Source organism: Hydra vulgaris, chromosome 08 (assembly GCF_038396675.1).
Source record: "Hydra vulgaris chromosome 08, alternate assembly HydraT2T_AEP".
Taxonomy (NCBI): Eukaryota; Metazoa; Cnidaria; class Hydrozoa; order Anthoathecata; family Hydridae; genus Hydra; species Hydra vulgaris.
The window spans coordinates 32,565,734-32,589,746 of NC_088927.1; the positions used below are offsets into that span (position 1 = coordinate 32,565,734).

Genomic DNA, 24,013 nt, shown 5'->3' on the forward strand with positions numbered 1-24,013 from the left:
TTGGTGCATACTTATATGATATATATAAATAAGTCAATATGCGTTAATGCTTATGCAGTCCATTCCGTAGAACTGGCCTTGGCCACAGTCATATACCCGCCCCGTTTATTATTAGCAACTTAGTTCTGCTTTATAAAGTCATTTAAAACTTGGATAACAGCATTATTTGTATCTTCTTCTTTGATTTCTGTCTTTTTCTGTTCCATATAGCCTAGAGCTTTTATTTAAATAATCAAAATTTAAGAAGCTGTTTATATGAGCCTGGCTAGCCCGGTAAGCCGAGCTACTTCACTTAAACGAGATTTTGGCATGTTTAATAATTAATTATATGTTTACATGAGAAATTGGCTAGCGAGATCTCAGTTATTCAACTGAGATCTCGTCTAGTTCTAGTGGAGTCCCACCAATAATATTTTAAGAATAACTAGATATCTAACCTCCACAATTTTTTTAAAGTCGAAATAGGCCATTATGGGGGCAAATTTATTATATAATTAATCACGGTAGTTTTTATCAAATAAATTAAATATGTAAAAGTTATAAACCATGGTTAATTATTGTGCTGCATTCGATAGTTTTTTTTTTTTTTCTTTTTTTTTGTTCAATTTTTTTGTTCTTTAAACCCTACAAATTCGTAAAATATAATAGAATCTTTACAGAGCAAGTGAAATTTAAAAAAAAATTACAAAGTTACGTTATACAAAAAAATATATAAAGTAAAACTGTAAAGTATTAGAAATTACTTTAAAGAACGCGGAAAACTTGCAGAAGACCGACGGTCGTGTCATCAAGAAACCGCTATCCGTTACTAATATTTTTGGATGCTTTTATTTAAAATAAGTTTATATTTAAAAAAAAAAAAAAAAATATGTTCTCGGTTTTCGGCAGAATAAGAATAAAAATCCAAAATGCAAAAAACAAAGAATGCAGACAAAAATAAATTTTTTAATTTTATTTCAATACACATTAATATAAGTAGGTACACGGTTTGCTAAATAGGTAATATATATTCGTTCGAGTGTTGATAAACAAGCCTATTATTTGCTTTTGTGTTTTTGTCATTTCTGTTGTTTTTGAGTTATTTAGAGTTTTTTGAGTTATTAGAGTTCAAATAGAGCTATAAAAAACGGTAATAGAGCTTTTTATAAACTTCTGTTTAATAATAATGTAAAAAGTGGATTATTTATTAATTAAAGCTATAAATAATGTTTTATGGCAATAATTCAAGACGGATAGCGATTAAAATTGTTATTGTGTTAAAGCGCGCGTTAAAAAACATATTTAATATTTCCTAATTAATGTCGTATTTGGCAAGTATTTTACATTTCTCTTATCTTATTACAATTGACAATGAAAGGTTTTTCCTTAAACGATTTCGATTTCAAAAATTGACTCGATAATACAACACTTTTTTTGCAATCTTTAACAGTAATTATTGAGCAATACAAGTTTTGTAGAATAAATTTTATTAAATATATCTCGCTTAATTAAATAAATATTCCGAGAATATATGCAACCCGATGAAAAGTTTAGCAAATAAGGGGTTGTCCATAATGTGCGTACGCTTGAATTTCGACCCTTCTTCCCCCTCCCCCTATTCCACATTTTGCTATAGTTTTTTTGAACACCCTCCCTCTTCCTAAAACTATCTACGCTCTTAACCTACCTACCCAACATTTTATAAAATTTGTTTTACATTAATGTCTCCGTACTTTTATAACTGACCCCTGCCCTCCATCTCATATACACTTTTTGCAGACCCCATCTCCCCACCCAAGCGTACGTACTTTATGAACAATTCCTAAATGCTGTTAAATAAACTTTTATAAGGCTAAAAAATACAAAATAACTTTTTTAACAGATTCTTTATACGGATAATAATAATTTAATAACAATAAATATAACACAAAATTAATTTACAGCAATAAACAAGCCTAAAATGTCTGAAGTATTTTATTATTATTTTTAATGCGAACTTCGTAAAAATAACAAAAAAATAATAATTTGAAATAACTAAAATTCTATAGTAATTTATGATTAAAAAAAAAACTTTTATATAATGATAAGTAACTAAACAAATTCTTTAATAATCTATAATGGAAAAAAAATCTATAATTTGCTAACAAAATTTTTTTTTAATATTTATCGAAATTCTTCAATGACATCATTTACTAAAACTTTTTCGAATTAAACGCTCTTGAATAAATTTTAAAGTCTGTAGATTGCGGCGTATATTTTAAAGACTCCGAGAGAATTGCAGCTTTAGAGACAGCAACTTCGAGTAAAACAACAAAGTTTGTTTTTGTTGGTATACATTTATTACTGTGTTTTACTTAAAAAAATTCTGCCCAAACATTTTTTATTTTAACATTCTCTTTAAAATAAAAACAACTTGTCTCGGCCTTTTGGGATCCCTTTAAATGTTATATATTTTATTTTTTGTGTATGTTGTATTATATGTTGTAATACAAGTTAATCGAAATACAATGTGTATTACACAGCTTTTTTAGCTTTTTATTATACTAGGTATTTACATACTTAAAATTATTTTCAAGTTTCCATTAAAAGATCAAAATAGAAGCAAGCTGCGGCTAGTTGCACTGAAGCGAGATAAATTTGTTTCTAAAAAGCATCATTATGTCTGTAGCGAGCATTTCCTTGCTGAAGAATTTTTAGTACGTCCTGGGTGTGAAATACATCAATTGTGTCCTCATGCCATACCATCTGTTTTTAATTTTCCAAAGCATCTAGATCAGAAAAAAACCCATCGGAAGTCAAAAAAGAGAACTGTGCTAGAAATTTCACAGAGCAGTAGCACAAATGAAGCTTGCTCATCAGATAAAGATAGAATAGAGGAGGAACCAGAATATAGGAATCAGTGTACAGTATCACCGAGAAAACTGCTTCTGAAAAAAAAAGTTAAATATCTGCAACAAAAGTTGCGTCGCAAATCAAAAAAGGTCATCACAGATTATGAAATCTTTTAAAGACAAAAAATGGATTTGCTAAAATGCAGCGGATTTTTTAAATACAAATTTCTCTGAACTAACAGGTAACATGTATAGAAATGAAATGGAAAATTTCCAAAGAGCGTCAACAGGAAGACGATATTCAAAAGAAGTAAAAAAGTTTGCTCTAACTCTTCAGTTTTATTCAACTCGTGCTTATGAATATTTACGTACAGTTTTTAAATTGCCTGCACCAAATTCATTGTCCAATTGGATATCATCTGTGCGTTTTGACCTTGTTTTGGTTTCAATAATGCTGTATTTGATGAATTGAAAGCACGTGCTGAGAATAATGCAATGTACAGAGATGCAGTATTAATTATGGATTCTATGCATATAAAAGCAGATACAATCTACAATGAACAATCTGGAAAATTTACTGGGTTTGTAGATTATGGAGGGATAAGCGATTGAATCTGATGACAATATAGCAACTAAAGCACTTGTATTTTTGCTTGTTGGTTTGCAAAGTTATTGGAAATATCCACTTGGTTACGTACTAGTTCGTAGGTTGACAGGGTATAATTTAAAAGCGTTAGTTCAATCCTGTTTGCAAAAGTGTGAATCAGTTAACATTAGAGTGCACACTTTGACATGCGATGGAAGTTCAATAAATATAGATTGCTTACAACAATTAGGTTGCAAATTTAGTGTCAAAATAGATCAATCTTCTAGCAGGCCTGTTTATGCTATATTAGATGCACGCAGTATGCTTAAATTAGCAAGAAGTGCTTTTGCTGATATTGGTTTTTTGTATGATAATAATGGTCATGTCATTAAATGGGAACATATCGTACTCTTGCATCAACTTCAAAAATCAGAAGGGTTGACACTTTGTAACAAACTTGGTAGCAGACATATACAATTTCAACAACATAAAATGAATGCAAAAGTTGCTGGTCAAACACTGAGCTCATCAGTAGCGGATGCAATCGAATTTTTGATGAAATATAATCTAAAAGGGTTTGAAGATGCAAAAGGTACTGTGAATTTTATACGTACTTTCGATAGATTATTTGACATGATGTAATTCTAAGAATGCATTTGCAAAAAATTATAAACAACCACTTAAACCTAGCAATAGTAGTTACTGGATAGAGGCGTTTAGTAACAATATTGGATATATGCTATCTCTACGTCTTGATAAAAGAAAAAATGCACCTTTGTTGGTTTCACATTGCCGTAAAACATGTGTTATTGGATTTGTTACAAATGAAATAAGTATGCAGAGCTTGACTCTTAAACTATGTAATCGTGAAGTTGATCCGTTGAAGTATTTATTAACTAATAAGTTGTCACTTGAGCTTATTTTTACTTGCATTTTTGAGAAAAATGGATTTAATAATAATCCAGATGTTGTGCAATCTAAATCTTCAATGAAGCGGTTACTGATACACAACAGTGTTGTACACAAGGTGTTCTTCAATGAAGCGGTTACTGATACACAACAGTGTTGCTCAACAGTGTTGCTCTACTGGTTACTGATACACAACAGTGTTGCTCAACAGTGTTGCTCAACAGTGTTGCTCAACAGTGTTGCTCAACAGTGTTGCTCAACAGTGTTGCTCAACAGTGTTGCTCAACAGTGTTGCTCCGAGCAGAAATGCAAACTGTTCAAGTTTAGATAACCTGAACTCCAACTTTTTAATCTGAAATGGTCACGTCGAAGAACACCACTACAAGATGTACCTTCTATTGAGTTCAGTAAAGAGCCATTTCTCCAATCATTATTTTGTAAACTAGACGAGGAAAACATAATCAATTTTTAACAAGTTGTTTTATGCTACATTGAAGGGCATATTGTTCGTGATTTGTTACATCAAATTGAGTGCACAGTGTGTGCTCAACCATTAACAACAACTTGGATTATTTCTTTAGTCAATGACCACTTTAGCTATGCCAAAACACTACCAATTGGACACATGCACAGTTTTGTTTTTCACAAAAATAAAGGAGGGCTTGTTTTTCCATCATCAGGTGTTGTCAAAGTTGGTGAAACTTGTAAAAAAGCATTTAAAGGTAGCGTATGTGGATCGAATTCAACAATAATTACTGCTAAGCAGAATATAAATGTTCTTATTCTAAGTGTTGTTATACGCAAACTTTCACCTTATGTTAATATTTTTCGAATGCTGGATGATCACTTTGACCACGATCATTGTTAAGAGGATTTGCATATTATACAGTTAACTAAAAAAATTTCTGCTCGATTTTTAGCTATTAGATTCAAAACGTATGGTCAAAAATATTACCGCGAAGTTATTCAAGGTTTAAAAGCAGGACTTCGTCAAAAATCGAAAAAAAATATTATTTTTCTTGGACTATAATTAGGGAGTTTAGGCAATATTTATAGCAAATGTAAATATTTTTTATATTAAATGCATAATATTCCTTAATATATTTCCTTTTCAAAATGGTTTCAACCACCTCTGTAGCTTATTTAGTTCCAAAGATATACGTGTTTTAATACTTTCAATTCATAGACTTTTTATGAAATATTTTCTTAAAGTATCTCGTTCAATTTTTGGCACCGAAAAAAAAAACTTTTTTATCTCTTTTTTTTTTTGCGTAAAAAGTTGCGTAAACTAACTTATAATAAAATTTTATTAGAAAATTTTATTGTAAATCTAAATTATTTGAACAATTCATAAGTAGAATTTTTTGGGGGGTTAACGCAGACGTACCATGAAGTAGTCAAATAACTGTATAATTTGTTTGAATATGTTTTAAACCTTTTTGACACAAAATAAATTTTCAAATGTTTTAATTTATAATACGTTGAGCGTAACAAAACTTTGATGATAAATATTAACTTAAATTAATTTTATTTTTCTTTAATAAATTATCAATTGAACAACGTGGACCCAAACAAAACACGCCGAAAACGTCAAAATACGTACAAAATAAAAATAAATCTAAAATTTATTTTTACACAAACAAAAAAAGAAATTAGTCAAAGACTTGTTAATAATTTCAGTATTGTTATAGATTCAAAAAAAGATTTAACCACTTATAGTCTACTGATTCGACTAATTTATTGTTTTCAGCACCTATCATAATATAAAAAATGTTATATTTTTTAATGGGGTTAGGGTTTTTAACTTTTTAAAAAATTTGAAAACAATGAATGAAAAACTCGTTGAATTGTTCTATTTCATTGCGCTTGGCTTTATTTGATTGTGTACTCTCGAGTCCTTAACTCAAGGGGGGAGGGGGCGTTTATTATTTTTGGGAAACTTTGCCACCCACACTAAGCTTATTAAGACCCCCTCCCGTTTATTAATTTTTACTTGTTTTAACAAAAAAATTATATCTAAAAACTAAAAAAAAATCAGTGAAAATCAGCTTTAAAAATCAAAAAATACATACTAGTTACTGATGAGTAATAAAACTTTCAGTGTAAATTCTGACCCTCCCCTCCCCCGGTTCATTAAATCTTGACTAAACCCCCCATCCACTTTTATTACCCCTCTCTTGTATTAAGAAATTGAGATTACATAGATTAACAGACACATGGAAATACTTATACGGTTATCTTATCTATCTATTTGTCTTAAACTTTTTAATAGATGTTTTAAATCGTTTTGTCTTTGAAATAAATTATCGCACTATTAATGTACCCAAATTTGACTATATGTTGCAAATTATTTGAACTCAGAAAAAATATTTTAATTATCGAATTTCAATTCAAACTTCAGAGTAGGCTGTGTGTGTATTGTTAACAAACAATTTTATACATAATTTACCTTGGCTATTCCGTTCATAAATTAGACAAAATTGTCTAACTTACTTAACGAAGTGCACCAACGAAAAGGTAAGCCATAGGACTTTGCACTCCATCCGTGAGCTGTCATGTTGCCTAAGGTTAGCCCTCCATTTCTGGATTCTTTCCTTTACTTGATAGGCAGTTCATGTAAAAGTAATAGTAAATTAGCCTAAGGTTAGCCCTCCATTTCTGGATTCTTTCCTTTACTTGATAGGCAGTTCATGTAAAAGTAATAGTAAATTAGCCTAAGGTTAGCCCTCCATTTCTGGATTCTTTCCTTTACTTGATAGGCAGTTCATGTAAAAGTAATAGTAAATTAGCCTAAGGTTAGCCCTCCATTTCTGGATTCTTTCCTTTACTTGATAGGCAGTTAATGTAAAAGTAATAGTATTCTTGCATAAGCTTTTTTTTTTTTTTTTAAATAATAAAAATGTGCAGTTAAGCTGCAAATAAACAACAACAAATAAACAAAATTGGTACAGATAAACATATCAGATTTGATTCATACTATTTGTAAAGATAAAAACCACTGAACTCAAATGCAGTAAAAATAAACTATTGGAACATAACAATAAAAGAAATAAGATTAATATATACTGTAACATAATTCTAAATTTACATTAAATAAAATTACCTCGCAACCCTAGCTACAAAGAATAAGATCACCTTTTTCAAAATCAATCAATAAAGGAAATGACCATACTTCATCAGGTTCCTTATCATACTTAACAAGGTATGTAGTTCTTCTACCGTTTAATTGATCAATTTGAACCACTTGCGCACGTTCCCAAGATACTTTAAGAGCATCTTCTTCTCTAACACGATGTTGTATAGAAAAACCTACAAAATCAGATGGATTGTTAATAAATTTTGATAAGGAGTGCTTTTTTTGTTGCTCTATTAGTTTGTTTAGTCTTGCATCCTGAATTTTTTCCATTAATTCTTTTTTTTTGTTTTCAACAGCTGCATCACGTATTGTACGAGGCTTTAAATTATTACTTATATTATTACTTAAAGATTGTTTGTTTGGTGTTAAATTTGCTTGAATAACAATAAGAAGATTTTGATATAATTCCTCTGAAGACAAGTTTATTCTTTTGCTTCCTTCTACTTTTGTTTTACAAAAATGTTTTTTGTCACATTCAACACATAAGATTATGCGATAAAAATTAAGTTGAGAAAGGAGTACTTTTGATTTCAATGGCTCTTCTATATTAGAAACTGTTTTCTCTGCTTCCTCTAATGATATCCATGCCCTTACATTTAAATTTATCAAATCATTACAAGCTGCAACCTTTTTATGTTGTAGTTTAATTTCTTCTCGATTTTTTTCTTCTTGCTTTGCTAGAAGGTGCATAGCTTTATCTTTTTTAAGAGCTTCTTTTCTTTCATCATATTTGCTTTTCATTAATGTTACTTTAGTTCTTGAATATTCAAGCAATTGTTTTCTTTCTTTATCTGATTTACTATTAAGCCATTCTAATGTTTGGTTCTGAGACCACATTGTCAAAGCCTGGATAGTTTGAACATTTGCATTGGGTTTTGTGCGAACCATTAAATCCAAAATGGCAAAGTCGCTTTCTGATGCTTTATTAGTGACAGGGACATTAGAAGCAGCTTCAGAAACAGAATTAGATGGATTCCAATACTTACCACCTGGTAATTGATCAGCCCACTGACGTTCCAAAATAACAAGAATTGAGTGGAAAATAATTTCAAGTGATTGAACAGTTAAAGAATCAAACTCATCATTTTGAGTGCATTCAAACAGCTTGGTGTAAACCACATCTTGATGAAGAAGATTGGTATCCTCAAAATTTTTTCCATTAGCAAACAATAAAGAAGATGCATCGATACAAAGAGATGAAAGTCTAACTTTCAAGCGAAGTAGGTAGGGGTTTAAAAATAATATACTATCAAGTGATTCGATAATTCTCCACATTGGACCAGTAAGTAGTTTGTCAATAATACCTAATGCACGAACTTCAGCAATGAATACAAGATTTGTGATATCTTCCTTAACTGCTTTTAATAAATTATTAGGGTTAGGCCAAGCATTAAGAAATTCTGTTATAGAATCCTTATGATAGTATAGGGCAGCTGCATTGTAATACAAAATATTAAATTGATTTCCAATAAATGGAACAAAATAAGATTTATCGTTACGAGAGGAAAGAAAAGAATTAAACCATGATGCAACACCAGCTTCCTCACTACCCCTTGAATGAAATGCCTTACATGTAGTACGAACTAACCGTACAGCACCACATTCTTTACCACTAAAAGCAAAAACAGTTTCAAAATCATTTTGAAGCAGAATTTTTTCAAAAGAATTTAAAACTTTATAAGTTTCAGAAGCAAAATTAGCAAGCAAATGAAGTTTACAGAAAAAATTACTCATGTCCTTCATATTGTCTTTGACGTTTGAGGAAAGAAAATCCCAGTTACTAATTGCAATAGGCAAAAGTTTTTCCCTTAATGTTTTTAACTGTGAGTTAAAAAGAGGATTAACCGAAGAAAGATCAGACATTGTTGATTTTATTGATGTTATTAGTTTAGCAAAATTAATTTCTTTTTCAGTAGCTGAGTTGCTAACAACGTCACAAATGTCATCTACTATATTAGTAAAGTTTCGCAAAACAGTTGCTGCATCTTTGTCAACCACTTCTGACAGACCAAAAGATAAAGTTTTCCCACTAGTTGTAGTAATTTGAAAGTTTTGATAATGCTTATGGTATTTCTGAGTACCATCACCATGCAAACAATTGCCTATATTAGAGTTTTTATTTATCAAATTATTTTCAAGCATTGCTTACGCAACTTGAAATTGACCTAAAATTGAAGCTTCCTGCATTAACCTACATTTTACAGCGGCTGATGGCAGTCTAAATATGTTCTTTTTGGCTAGTTTGTTTAAAACTACTTTTATGACTTCGTTGACACTATTCATACTCACGTTTATTGAAAGAAGTTTCATTATTGTTTCTCGAATGTCATCACTGTATCTGCCATCTTCAAATGTTATTACTTCGTCACCATCCAGCAAAGAAACCAATTTTTGAAGTTCTAAATTCTCCTCTTTTAAAATGTTTGTCTTACTATATAACGAAACAACTTCCTTCTCTAAACTTATAAGATCTTTCATATTGTTGTCATTAATATAGTTGGTTTTATTTTGCAAAATAACTTTTAAATTACTCACTTTTTTTTGCAGCTTTATTTTTTCGTTTTTTAATTCAGAAATGTTTATGTCTGAGTTAATATATATATACAAATTATTGTAGTACAACCTTTTCTAAAAAAAATAACATCTACATGTACGTATATACTATTTATTTTCATGGGTGGGTTTTTATTCTTCAACACCTACATAAAATCATTTCTGGCGTTTTTTGGACGAAGTTTTTCAAAAATATATTAACAATTTTTTTCCGCGATAAAATGTCACGTGACAAAACTCCCTACTATAATTGAAATGATGTGTTTCATAAATAAGTGTTAGCAACTGTCTCAATGTGACTTATTATTTTTGCAGTACTTACGTATTAAAATCAAGCTTACAAAACGTTTCACCATTTATTTGTTTGTAGTTTTATTTTTTATTAGTTTTTGTTTAAAGGAAATTTTTTGCTAATAGGTTTCAAAAGATTCTAGTTTGTGCCTTTTTAATATTTTTGTTCATTTCTTTTGTTATTTCTTTAGCTGCTATTTAGTTATTATATTACTGTTTTGTTTATTCATTTTTTAGTTATAATTTAGTTCGTGTTACTGTTGAAATATGGTTTAATTTAGTAAAGTTTCATGATTTGAAATTTACTTTATTCATCATTAGCCGTCAATATTAGAAAAGTAATAAAATTCAACATAGTTAGGGTAAGAATAACTTTTTAATGGTAACATTAAAAAATGTGTTTTTACAGCTAATTAGGCGTAATTTGTAATATCTGTGGTAATGTTATTGTAATAAGACATTGTCTCTTATTTTAGATTTTTATTATTTTAAATAATTAGAACTTAGTATATACAAGTAGGCGTTAGAGTTCTTTGTAACAGTAAGCCTGAGCAGCATCGGATTATCATTAAGGCAATTGCCTCAGGCCCCACAATGTGAGGGGCCTAATATTTAATATTTTTAGATAATTTTTTTTTTCTAAACACATAATTAATTTTTTTATAAAAATGAATTTTTATAAAGTTTATTTTATTTAGCACAATGCATTTAGTTTTAATGCATTTACTAAGTTTAATTCTTAAGCACTATAAATATATATAAAATAAAAATAAAGTTAAAAGTAGTTGTCAATAAGTTCGTTTAAACAGTATTATTAAATTCAAATTTTAATTATTACTTAAATTATTAGTTTTTGCTTTATTTTTATAGTCGCGTTATATATTTTTGCCGTACCGCAAAATGGCGGACGCTGCTTCACTTAGTTATATGGAAAACGCGGAAAGTCATCCATCTCGTTATATTATTACGTCATTGGATAGAAGTATTTAAAATAACTGCTCTTGCTCTGTTTTTCCCCCATGAAAGTTTATCTAAATGATCAAAATTTTGAAGTTTTTGACCGAAAGTAATAATAAAAAGTAACTTTTTGAGAAAAAAAAAAGATATTATGGTTTAAAAAAAATAAGTTTTGACTATATTTTCCACGCTCTGGTCAAACGTTTGATTTTGTCGAAATTTTTTTTCATGGTAAACAACTTTCTTTTTAGTCTTATTATATTTTTTTAATCTTTTTTATTCGTGGACCATTTAGTAAGAAATTGTTGATGTTATTGTCGCAATAGTTTGAAAAACATCTAATGATTTTCTAAACGCTATACTCTAGCTAAAAATATTTGATGACTGCTATTTGTCATCGAAAGTATATTAAAAACGAGTTGTAGAGATATCACACTTTACTTAAAATACTCACAAGCAGTTTAGTATCCTAAAAATAACAACTTGAATTCGACGAAAATGCAACTTCCAAATCTTAGAAGAGATAAAGGTGAGTGACTTCTGAAGAAAAAGTAATGCAACAACATTGATGCTACATCATCATTGATCATTAGCACATTTAATTTCAACTGCCGCATTCTAAGGATAAAGGTGAACCTCATTTGTTTCCAGGTTGTTTACATTAAAAATGTACGTAGAAAGTTTGTGTTGGTAATAGAATTAGTACTATTAGAACAAGGAAGATTTTGTGCCTCGCTTTTTTAAATCTGTTTAAAAGCTGCATCGTATGAACATGTTTTGGTGTGTGATTTTTTTAAAATAATCAACATAAACATTTGTTAAATACTAGAACAGTTTAACTTAAATTAAGAATAAATTTTTAAATTATAGTACAAGTTAGTAAAAAATCATTTTATGTGTATCTTTAAAAAAAAAAAACAATGCCGCGAGATTGAAACATCTCTCATTTTCAAACTTGCATAACCAAGGCGTAAGAAGTAATAATTAAGCTAAAGAAGTAACTTAATATTTATTTAAAATCCATACTTTAAACCAACATTTTTATCGAACATACTGGGTCAGTTTTTAGCGTAGAGTAATAACTGAATTGCGCTGTTGGACCAAATAAATTGTAGTTACTAAATATTTAGTCAGGCAATTTTATCTACCTCAAAAAAATTTAGTTACTTTTAGACTTTTTTTCTATAAAATAGTTATTCTACTAATTCAACTTGGCTTGTTAATAAACTTGAATCTATTCCCTTTCGCCATACATAACTTTGGTAAGAACTCTACAAAAAAACTTTAGAAAATGCTTTATAAAATCCAACATAATGTGCCGTGTTAACTTTATTATAATCTTGAATTGAGCCGCAGTTTCTATGACTTTTTTAGAGCAGCATTACTGCTAATATTTTATGTTATAATTTTTTTTCTGAAATTATTAAAAAACTCTGCAGTTTCCAATCATTTTGCTAAATTTTCGTATTTTTTGACTATTATTTTGTTATAGGTATGATGATTTTATTCTGGAATTAAATCAACAGTCACCAATGTTTGCATTCTGGTCATCTTTTTTTGAAATTATAGAATTGTTGTTATTATTTCATTAGTGCTACACGCTGGTGATAGGAACCTTCATTTGTCAACTACCAGATCAATTTTACCTTGGTGTTTTAGCTATGATCGAGTTAACTATTCAAGGTATCTCTCATCATACTGGTTAGAAATGACATTGCTCAACGAAACACAACCTGATAAGTTTACTAATAAGGCATTATGATTGTTTGTAATAGAGAAGTTAATTATAAAATTTAAATACAATAAAAATAAATGGTTTCTCATAGGGGTCAAACATGAGCTATCAAACCAATGGACAGTCCAACGGCAGACTGAATATGGCTTTTCATCAGTTGCATATGACCAAACCATTGAACAAACGGCTAACCGTGATTGCAAAACTACTGCTGGTATTGTTGGCTCTACCTTACACCAAGGAGTAGTTCATGGGTGGATTTTAGCTCAGAGTAGTCGAGCTGCAATATCGAGTGAATGCAAAATGATGGCAGGCTTCAATTTAAAAAAAAGGTTAGTAGGGTCATGTCTTCCTCCCTACCTGGAGCCAGCCCCCATCGTAATTTTTTTTAAATAAGAAAATTTAAATGTTTTTTTTCATTAATTTTTTTTGTATTGTTTTATACAAAACTAATTTATTTCAGTAATTATATATTTTTGAAATGGTTTGTTTTTAAAGTTTTTAGATTTTTTTTATTTGCGAATGATTTTTATTGCTTTCTTGTAAAAAATGTATTTACTTTTTTTTATGGCAAAAAATTAATATATTTTTTTCGATAAAAGTAATTGTTCAAGCATATCAATTATAAAATAATTGTTCAAGCAAATCTTCTAAATTTTATCGCAAAAATTGTAGCTTTTTTTATATAACGTTGTATAATTCTTGATATGGTAGGTGATTACGAACATTATATGATTAGCAAAGAAATATTATTGGATCGGTTTTATTTTATTATATTTTTTCTCTAAGAAACCATATAGGTTACCCCAATTAATAATTAAAAGTTATTTAGCCCTAGGGAATATTTATTTTATATGATTTTTATACTTTATTTAAGATGTGAAACGAATGCTTATAATAAGATGCAAGATTCGAAAAAGAAAAAAAATACTCAATTAATTATTCTTGATCTTACGAAAAATTAAAAATAGCATTAAAAAAAAATTTAATAAATAATTTAGTATCATTATTCCGCGCTAAACCCAAAATTTATATCTGTTACCGTTTTTGAGTTTTTAAAGTTAAAAGTTTTCTTAAAATCACGGTATGGGAAGATAAATAATTAACTATTTATCTTCCCATACCTTAATCATATTTTCTGTATTCGCCAACGTTACAAAAGTAAATAGTAATAAATTAAGATAAGTAGTTGTCAATTGAATCAATTCTTTAGGTACAGAAAAAACCTTGATCAGTCTAGAATACTAAAAGATAAGGATAATGTCCGAAATGTGATGAATACCATTGATACAATGATAAATCTTACTGAAATTTACTATGGAAAGCAAATAAAATAAAAGTTTACTAAAATAAAATTTACTATTGAAAAACAAATATTACTATTGAAAGCAAAGAACTACTCAATATCTCAACAGGTTCTATTGCTCCCACTGATATTGAATCTGATCTTCGTAATGCCCATGATATAGGTGATAAACAATTTACCTCATTCGTAAAAGAGAAACTGTTGTGTGAAAATCCTGATATATTTTCAACAATAAAGCGAAATAGTTTGAAAACATTTGCTAGCTTAAAGCAGGTAACTAGTTACATTAGCTTAAAGCAGGTAACTAGTTACATTAAAGAATAACAGAGACTTATTTGTTAGGCTAGTGCTAATTGGTAAAGATAGAGAAGTCGATGTAAAGGCAATTTTAGCATATTCATTGAGAGTGTATCCATCCTTTATCGACAATCACAGGGTCACTTGTAAAAACATGTAAAGCCAAGTTACTAAATGTTATTGAATCAAAATTTAATGATATTACTGTGACCACTATTCCTACAGACAACGCGCTACTCATTGATGCTATGACAGTTTTACAAAGCTTAAAAGCAATAGCGGGCACATTCAAGGAGCTAGCAAATTTTTTTTTTTTTTTTTTTTTTTTAGATTATTCACCTCCCACAGGCCCGAGGGAGGCCACTACAGTCGAGGAGGCTACTCATTTTTTTTTTTTTTTTTTTTTTGAAGTACTTTAACAAGTAATAATATTAACTGATTACCATAAATCATCTCGTGTTAAATTTGTATCTGATTGCTACCCATTAATTAGCACAAAGAATGCTGAAAGAGAAAAAAGTGCACAATCTGGTGTACAAGCATTTACCATCTATAGCGCAACTCAACAGGTACCAAAGCAATGAAAAAAACTCTCTCGGACGAAATAAAGAGGAGCTAATAAATTTTCTATATATGTCATGGTGTGAGTGTGATCCACAAATTCTTGGCAACATAACTCTCTACGTAACACACACGAACTTGTGTAACAAAATTCAGTCAATTGACAACCTTATTGTTGTAAGTGAAGTTCATGAACTTGCCAGTGACCACGAAGAAGCTGATACTAGGTTGATTTTATATGCATCACATGCGTCACTGCACTATCAAAATGTTGTTATTAGTAGTCCTGATACTGATGTATTTGTGTTTGCTCTGTCAACTTGCCTTCCATCAACTATATACTTCGATTCTGCTGTTGGTAGTAAACGCCGTATCATTAATATAAAAAAATATAAACCTGATTTTGGTAAAGATTTTTCGATTGCTATGACTGGCTTTTATTTGTTTACAGGTGACGATTTTTGTTTCTTTAGAAAATATTGTAATGTTTAGAAGGGGTAAAACTGTGAATTCAGATTTTTAATTTATTCAAGTTATATTAATAGTTGTTATTTAGGATGCGGTTCAACAAGTGCATTTTATGGAAAAGGAAAAGCAATAGCTTTCAAAGTCCTACGGAAAAAAGCAAAATATTTAGAAGCTTTTAAAACTCTAGGTGATTCAGTACCACCATCTGATGAACTAATAAATATGCTGGAAAAATATGTCTGTGATTTATACGGGGCTGAACAAAAAGAATCAGTTAATGTAGCTGATTACACATTATTTAAATCTGGTAAATTTAGCGAAGAAATGTTGCCACCGAATAAAGATTCTCTTGTGCAACACATAAAAAGAGCTAATTATGAAGCTTTTATATGAAAAGGATCACATGTAGCATTGATTAATCCACCAAGTCTTTTTGGAAATGGTTGGTTTAATGATCAAGGTTCCATTGTCATATCTTGGATGGAATCGCCTGCTGCACCAGATTTGGTGCTTGATTTTGTTGATTGTTATTGCCGTGGTGATTGTTCCACAAAAATATGTTATGCAATAATTGCTTAACATGCTTATAATTTGCACAGATCTTTTCAAATGGAAAGTCTGCAACAATAACTATCCCAAGGAGGAGGATGACGAATAGTCAGACAAACTATCCGAGTCCGATTGCGATAGTAATACGGAATAAATGTTTAATTTTTTTTATTATATCATTGCTATTTTTATATTTTCGGACATTAAACTGTGAGATAAGCATTAACAGTAGTAATGAAAATAAAAAATTCGGTTATAATAATATTTATGTTTTAAATACAATACTCTTTTAAAGCGGAGCATAAATATGGTAACTGATAATTATTCTAAGAAAACAGCGCACAAAAACACAAAGGTGTAGAAGTCATGTTACCCATATCATAAATTGTCTAAAATTTTATATAATATTGGCAATTTATTGAGGAATACACTGACAAAAATTGAAATATTAAATATTACTTATTTGGGGGTAATTAAACAAAAAGCAGACTTAAGTTTTTTTTAGTTAGTTGAAACCGTCTCTCTTAAAATCAAAGGATGGTTTTTATATACGGCAAATGTTTGACCTCAGTTATCCGGTTATTGTGACTCTAAAAATCTGGGATCTTTTGGGTATTATATCTGGTCATTTAGATCTTCAAAACAACACTTTCGAAAATTAGTTACTAAATGTGTCTAACGAAACTCTTTTCTAGAAGACTTTTCTGTTAACAGACGCCGGCCTATAGTTAAAACAATTGTTTTGTAAAGAAATAGTCTTTTAATCCCCTGATTTAATAGTTTCTATTTAACTATTTAATTTTATGGAACAACTATAGTTTGCAAATTGTCTAATGATTGTAGAACATTAGTTATTAATCACAAATATTTCACGGAAGAAGCTTATTAAAGCTTGAGTTTTCATAGGTCGAGACAAGGTGTAATTTAACATGAAACTTTTATCAAACTCTTACCGATGTCTAAAGCATCACTAATTACCAACGCAGGCGCAACAAAATACACATTACCTTACTGATATCTAAGTAAAAGACTTCCCGGCTTATACAGCACGTGATATGAGTTGAACTTAACACACGACTTTATTGCGTTATGAAGCATTTTATGCAGTAATGCTGCATCTCTGTATTATGTACTTCATAATATTTACATTACTTCGTAATTCTTCTAAAATCACATCGTATTAGGCCGGGTGAATAAAAAAAGCAGTTGCTTTTACTCGGAAATTGGTCAGTTTTACGTGAATAAAAACTTCAGCAAGTTCAGACAAATTTTTATTCACGTAAAGTTAAGCAATTTACCCAGTTACTGCTCAGCTTTACGTGAATAAAAACTTAAGCAAAATTGATGAACTTTTATTCACGTAAAGCTGACCAATTGCTGAGTATAAGCAATTGCTTTTATTATTCACCCGGCCTATTATTTTAACAACTTAAAAAAATACAACTTCATTTTTTAGTGAAGTAATTTTCTTTCATGCAGCATGTTTAACTTTAATTATGTAATCTATTATGTTAAACAGTCTATCGCGTGATTTATTACTTTAATTCTGTGATATTAAACAGTCTATCGCGTGATTTATCACTTTAACTCTGTGATGTTAAACAATCTATTGCGTGATTTAACACTTTAATTCTGTGATTTTAAACAGTCTATCGCGTGATTTTCCACTTTAATTCTGCGATGTTTATCAGTCTATCGCGTGATTTTCAAAAAACATGCTCCTTGTTTTGCTTTTTTCACTGCATTCTTTACCTCATCGCAATTTCGCTGCTCTTTGTCTCGAAGCAATCTATAAAATAGTAAAAAATATTATAAAACAAACTTTACTATTCTACTATTCTATTCCGAAGATAAAAACTTTTATTTACAATTTTTAGGAATTTAATTTAATACATGTACTCAGAGGCGAATTAAGGCATTTCGGGCTTAAGGTTTTGAGACCTAAATAATTTGAAGACCTCGTTTTTTTTTAACTTGAGGGCCTCGTTTAGACAACAAATAAATGTTTAGTTATAAGATGTAGACTGTTTTTTGTTTAAGTTAATTAGTAAAATTACCTGTCTTAAATTATACAATACCAGTAGAAAAAATATTTCACTAATTTATTTTACTAGATATTTAATAAAGAGATTATTGTTCATCTCTAACATCTCTGTTCATCTCTAACAACTCTGTTCATCTCTAACATTTCTGTTTATCTCTAACAACTCTGTTCATCTCTAACAACTCTGTTCATCGCTAACAACTCTGTTCATCTCTAACAACTGAAATTAAGCACATATTAAAAAAATTTAATTACGAAATGTTAAAACTTTTTATTGATTCATTTATTTTCATCAATTATTCATTTTAAAGTTTGATGAACTCATGTAAGTGCATAGCTTTTTAAAAAAAAAATGTGATTAAAAACACAGAAAGGACAATGGTGTTCTCTGACAACTTTTCAAACTTAAAAAAAACAAATTATATAATTACTTAGAATTATATAATTAAGATAAAAACTGTCATTTATTTGATAATGATAGATTATAACTGTAAACTTGAATTACCATAAGTTTTTATTGCGGAAAATTATTTTCATATTTACGGATAAATCAGCGAAGTAATGTGGATAAATTCTAGAATTGGAAAAGAATGAAATAAAGTAATAAAAAAGAACTAAATAATTGAGTTTCTTCTTTTAAGATGTTCATTTTATTCTAAAAATGACTAACAATATACTGTAGATGTCCCTTATTCCGAACAGCTTTAGTTCACTTATTGTTATATCTATTATTTTTGTGGAATTTTTAAAAGGAAAACCGATTAATAAATTGAAAGACTAGGGTAATGAGAATATGAAGAAATATTTTCAGAATGTATATTGATGCCACGAAATTTTTTAATTGCAAGCAAAACACTTTTTAAAACTCTGAAAAACCAACAATATAAAACCGACTTGAAAAAAAAAAAGACAATTTAAACTGCGTACTGTTCGATGTAGAATTTGATGGTGATTATTTATCAGAAAAAATAAAGTCAAAAATTAGCAATACTACGTAAGATATTTTGAAAACAGTACTTTTCTGCATAATTAAAACGTTTCTTAAATTCCGAACAGATTTTGGAATAGATATTTTGTGTGCTAAAGTTGGCGTTTTTACGTGCAAGTAATTAACAACAATATTTAACAATAGTATTTTAACGACGTTAACTTAAAAACTAAAACTTTTTAAATGCATTTCTGAACGTCTTGTTTATCTTGACGTTTGTTAATAAAAAAAATTAAGATCGCGAAAAAAAATTAAACTCTGTATTGAGACTATCAATAATAAGATGTCATATTCAGAAGCCGCTTTATGTTATAACATTCCTAAAACAACTATTTTTTGCAGATTAAAAGGAATAAATGGAGCTGCTGGTGTTGGTAGACCCAGAGCAATAAGCTAAGTAACGAAGAGCTAAGTAACGGAGAGGCTTAAGTTGAACTCCTACAGTTTAAGAGTGACGTTGGCTTCAGCTTAAAATGAGATAATGTTTTCAAAAACTAATTGATGGAATCTAAACAAACTCATTTATGCAAGACCGGTAAACCTACTCGAAGTAATACAATAGTTTCATGAAAAATTATGCGAAAAATATATGTGAAAGAAAAGCTACTAGCATGCAAGCTGTAAGAGCGGTGTCTTCGCAACCAGCAATTATTGATGAATGATTCAGCCAAGTTGACGCTGTTTATCGAGAGCATAAGTTAAATGAAAAGCCGTTTCATGTACTCAACTGTGATAAAAGTGTTTGTCGAAAAGGAATAAAAAATCCAAAACAACTTACCCCAACAAATAAAAAACATGACTACATCATCAAGTCGTTTACAAAGGTTGAAATTTGATGAAAGCTTGGGTTCAAGATGGTGCTTCTGATGTTTATTATTCTACCAGCAAATCAGGTTGGATGGAAAGTAAAAATTTGACAGAATGGTTTCGTTCAATTTTTATTAGTTCAACAAACTTCAAGGATCTAAACAAACTTCAAGGATCTAAGCAAACAAACTTCAAGGATCTAAAATTCTATTTTTAGACGGCCAAGCATCTCACATTAATTTTGAATTAATAAGATTATCTGAATCAAACAACATAATTTTATTCAGATTGCCAGCTCACATAAGTCATTTTTCGCAACCACTAGATGTTGGAGTTTTTAAAACAGTAAAGGGGAAATGGAAGCGAATTGTAAAAGTTTACTTGGTTAGAAATTTTTAATTAAGTTTAAGTAAACGGCAGTTTCCAGCCATGCTAAAAGACTTTATTGCAAATAAAGGCTTTAAAGCGGAAGATGCACGTAGTGGTTTTGAAAATACAGGCATATTTCCACTCAATCGTTCAAAAATAACTCTAAACAAAACTGCAATCGGCGCTATTTTTCAAGATGTAACAAGTGACAAAATTGAGAATTGTTTTTCTGGAAAGTCTCAAATTTCACTCGATAAAACTAATAAATTAAATTCAAAAAACTCTACGAATAGACTTTCAACAAAAGAAGTATTGCTCAAAGAATTAAATAGCATCAAAAATGCCGTTAAACAAGCATCTTTTGATATTAATAAATCAGTACTCAGTGTGCTTAGAGATAGATTAAAGCCTCTTTCCAGTAGTAAAGAAAAGGGAACAATAACTAAAAGAACAACAAGTTATAACATGACTGAACTATTTGCAATGGCTCAGGACGAAGCAACACAAGCTGCTAAAAAAAGAAAAGTAGGCGAAAAAAAAGCCAGAAAAGTTATAAGAGAAAAAAAAATTATACTCAGCAATTCTTAAAGAACAAAAGTTTAAAAAAAAAGAAGAAAAAAACCTTTTAAAACTTAAAAAACCCCGAAAACGGTCTCAGAAATATAACAAAACAACAAAGATGTCTACTAGTCAAAATATTGAGTGCTTTCCTGCTGCCAGTTGTAATCCCTACCATATCAATCGTCTTTGTATTTCCTGCGAAAGCCTTTGGGACGAAGCTACAATCAGTAAATGGGTTGCATTTGAAAAGTGCTCTAACTGGTATTCCTTGCATTATCAATTATCACGAAACAATTGAATTAACTGCGATAACTAACTGCGATACTATTTAATGGCGAAGAATAATGGCGTGGTTATAATAATGGAAGGTAAAAAATAACAATTTTCAGTGAGAAAAATTAAGGGTTTACTGAACAATGTTTTAGCCTTTGAATTACTGCCATTTAAAAATACAACTGCGTAAGGGATACAACTGCTTAAGGGATAAAACTGCATTGCTATATGATAAAAAAACACTAAGAGCTTCCTACTTGATTAATGGGGGAACATTCGCTAAGGCTGCAACATACCTGATACTAATAACTGAGATTTCTTCTGGTTAACAACGGTTAACTGACAGAAACAGGAAGTGACTGTGAAGGTTTTTTAGCTAATATAAAGACTGCAATTGCAGCCTTTATATTAGCTAATCGTGCACAGCAATCCTTTGAGTGCTGGCTCTGAGAAAAGAAAGGTCTGTTTGCATAACCTTATCCAAAGCTTTGGCAAAGGCTGCAGCTGTATGTTGGCCACTAAATTGCTGGCAAGCAAGAACAAACTTTTTCAGTTCAAAGTTTTTGTTGATGAAATGAAGAGTTGCAGATATGTAAGAATCGTTGCTTCTGCTTGTCCACATGTCTGTCGAAGCCCCAAGGCCTTCACAGTCATTGAGTTCTCTAGCCAATTCCTCAGAAATGTATTGCTTTACCTGTCCGTAAAGCAATGGGAGTTTTTGCCTAAAAAATAAAATAATAATAACCAATTAAATATATATAATGCCAGAGTTTCAAATTACAATTATCCATGCAAACGTTTTTACAGCAGTAACTTATTTTTGACAGCAGCATGCTGTACTAGGAAAGAATTTTACACACACACACCTTAAAAAAGTTGTTGCAGACTTGACCGTCATCCTGGTTTCCCTTTTGGCCACATACTTTTTGAATCCTTCCGTCTCAACAATGTTGAATGAGAGAGAACAGCTCACCAACAGCTCAAGTAGGTCGAAATCATAGTCAAGTTGGCGCTTGTCAAAAATTGAAACTTTGGGCTGAAAGTATCCAACAATTGAATTGTTAGGTGTGGATTGGGCTGGCAATTACATCTTCTGTTTGTGTGTTTTCAGAGGAGTGTTGTTTGATAGACTGTTGATGAAATCTGAAAAAAAAATTAAATTGAAACAGTTAAACTTTATTTATGAGCATCTAAAGCTAAATAAGAAAATTGCACATAACAGGGACCGCCTGTATTTTAAATTTTCTTACTGTCACGGTTCTTTTTATATTCGTCCACATTGACCAAAGCTTGGTGAAGTTCCAGTGAATTCGCGTCATCTTGCTCAGTTTCTGCTAGCTCAGAGGCTACCACTCATGCAAGAATTCCTTTGTGACACTTTAAATGAGACCTTAAAGCGTCAGTTGACGAGTTTTTCATTTTTAGAATTCTTCCGGATTCCTTACACTTTCCAGAAGGATCACGCTCACCTGGAGGTGCGTCATCAGGAGCCTTTGTTTTGTCAAACTCTTTCCACAATGATTTTGTTGAAGGAGCCATTTTTTAGTTTGTAGAGAGGTTTTTTTTCAAGTTGGACAGCTAAATGTTTCGTGATAATATATTGAAAATTTGTTTATTTACTCTGATATTTAATCAGCTAAAGTCGTAAACTATTGTTTTTGTTAAAAACTTGTATTTACTAAATCTAGAACTATAAATTAGTGCTCAACAAACCATACTATCTGCTAAACATTTATTTAACTTTGAAAATATAAACTTCGAAAAATTAAAATTAAAATTTCATTATTTCAAAATACTTTGATTGTACTTTAAAAACTAAGTTGAACATTTTACTAATTACTTTTCATTGGTTACAACAATATTACAATAAAACTCGAAAAACCCTAATTAAATTTAATATATATATATATATATATATATATATATATATATATATATATATATATATATATATATATATATATATATATAAATATATATATATATATATATAAAAAATCACTTCAATGAAATGGTAAACAAAATTGATACCAACGGCTACTCATTTGTAAAAAACACCGCTCCAACCGTTGCCAACCTTGATATTAACTTTAATTTAAAAATTATTTACATAACAAAAATATTTCAAAATTAATTAGTTTTTATTCAATATACAATGTGCGATAAGCAAAAAATAGCAAACTTTTAATTAAAGAAACTTTGAAAAAAAATTGAACTTTGAAAATATAAACTTCGGAAATTTAAAATTCGAATTTCATTACTTCGAAATACTTTGATTGTATACGCAATTATATATATAAGGACCATTTTGTTCAACTTCAAAAAAATCGAATTCCGTGTTTTCGAAGTCCTTATTTTTAAACTTCGAAATTCGAAGTTCGAAAAATACTTTGATTCTCGAAGTTTTTCAAAGTAAAATCTTCGTAATGCAGAAGCTTACTTTGAGCTGTTTTAATTTGATACAGAGTAGATTTAGCTTTACAAAGCCTTAGGATAGAAGAGGTTAAGGGAAATTTACTTATTTGTTATCATAGATATATAAATTACTATATACAGCATAGGCATGCCCAGCCTAATAATTTTAAAAAAATTTCGAAGCTAATCTTTCGTTGAAAAATTGACTTTGAGTGAGGCAAAAAGTTAAAATACAAATTCGTTAATAATTAAATGTTTAATTACTTAAATCCAAAATTCAGTATGTTAGCTTATATATTCTAAATGATTAATTTGCTAGTCTTAAATGCGCAAGTCTGTTAACAATTTATTAGCATCACATTAATAATGAGGAGTGAAAATCCAATGATAAAAAGCTG

General features: G+C 29.7%; 1 protein-coding gene across 2 annotated transcripts in view; it reads right to left on the reverse strand.

Moving 5' to 3' along the window:
- Positions 1 to 17,606: 17,606 nt before the first annotated feature.
- The window catches only part of LOC100202102 (uncharacterized), a 42,608-nt gene continuing 36,201 nt past the window's right edge, over positions 17,607 to 24,013 (reverse strand). For both annotated transcript variants that reach the window (XM_065803446.1, XM_065803448.1), the window contains one exon: positions 17,607 to 17,947. In XM_065803446.1, the coding sequence (XP_065659518.1) occupies positions 17,851 to 17,947 (97 nt within the window). In that variant the 3' untranslated portion in view covers positions 17,607 to 17,850. The remainder of the gene's footprint in view (positions 17,948 to 24,013) is intronic.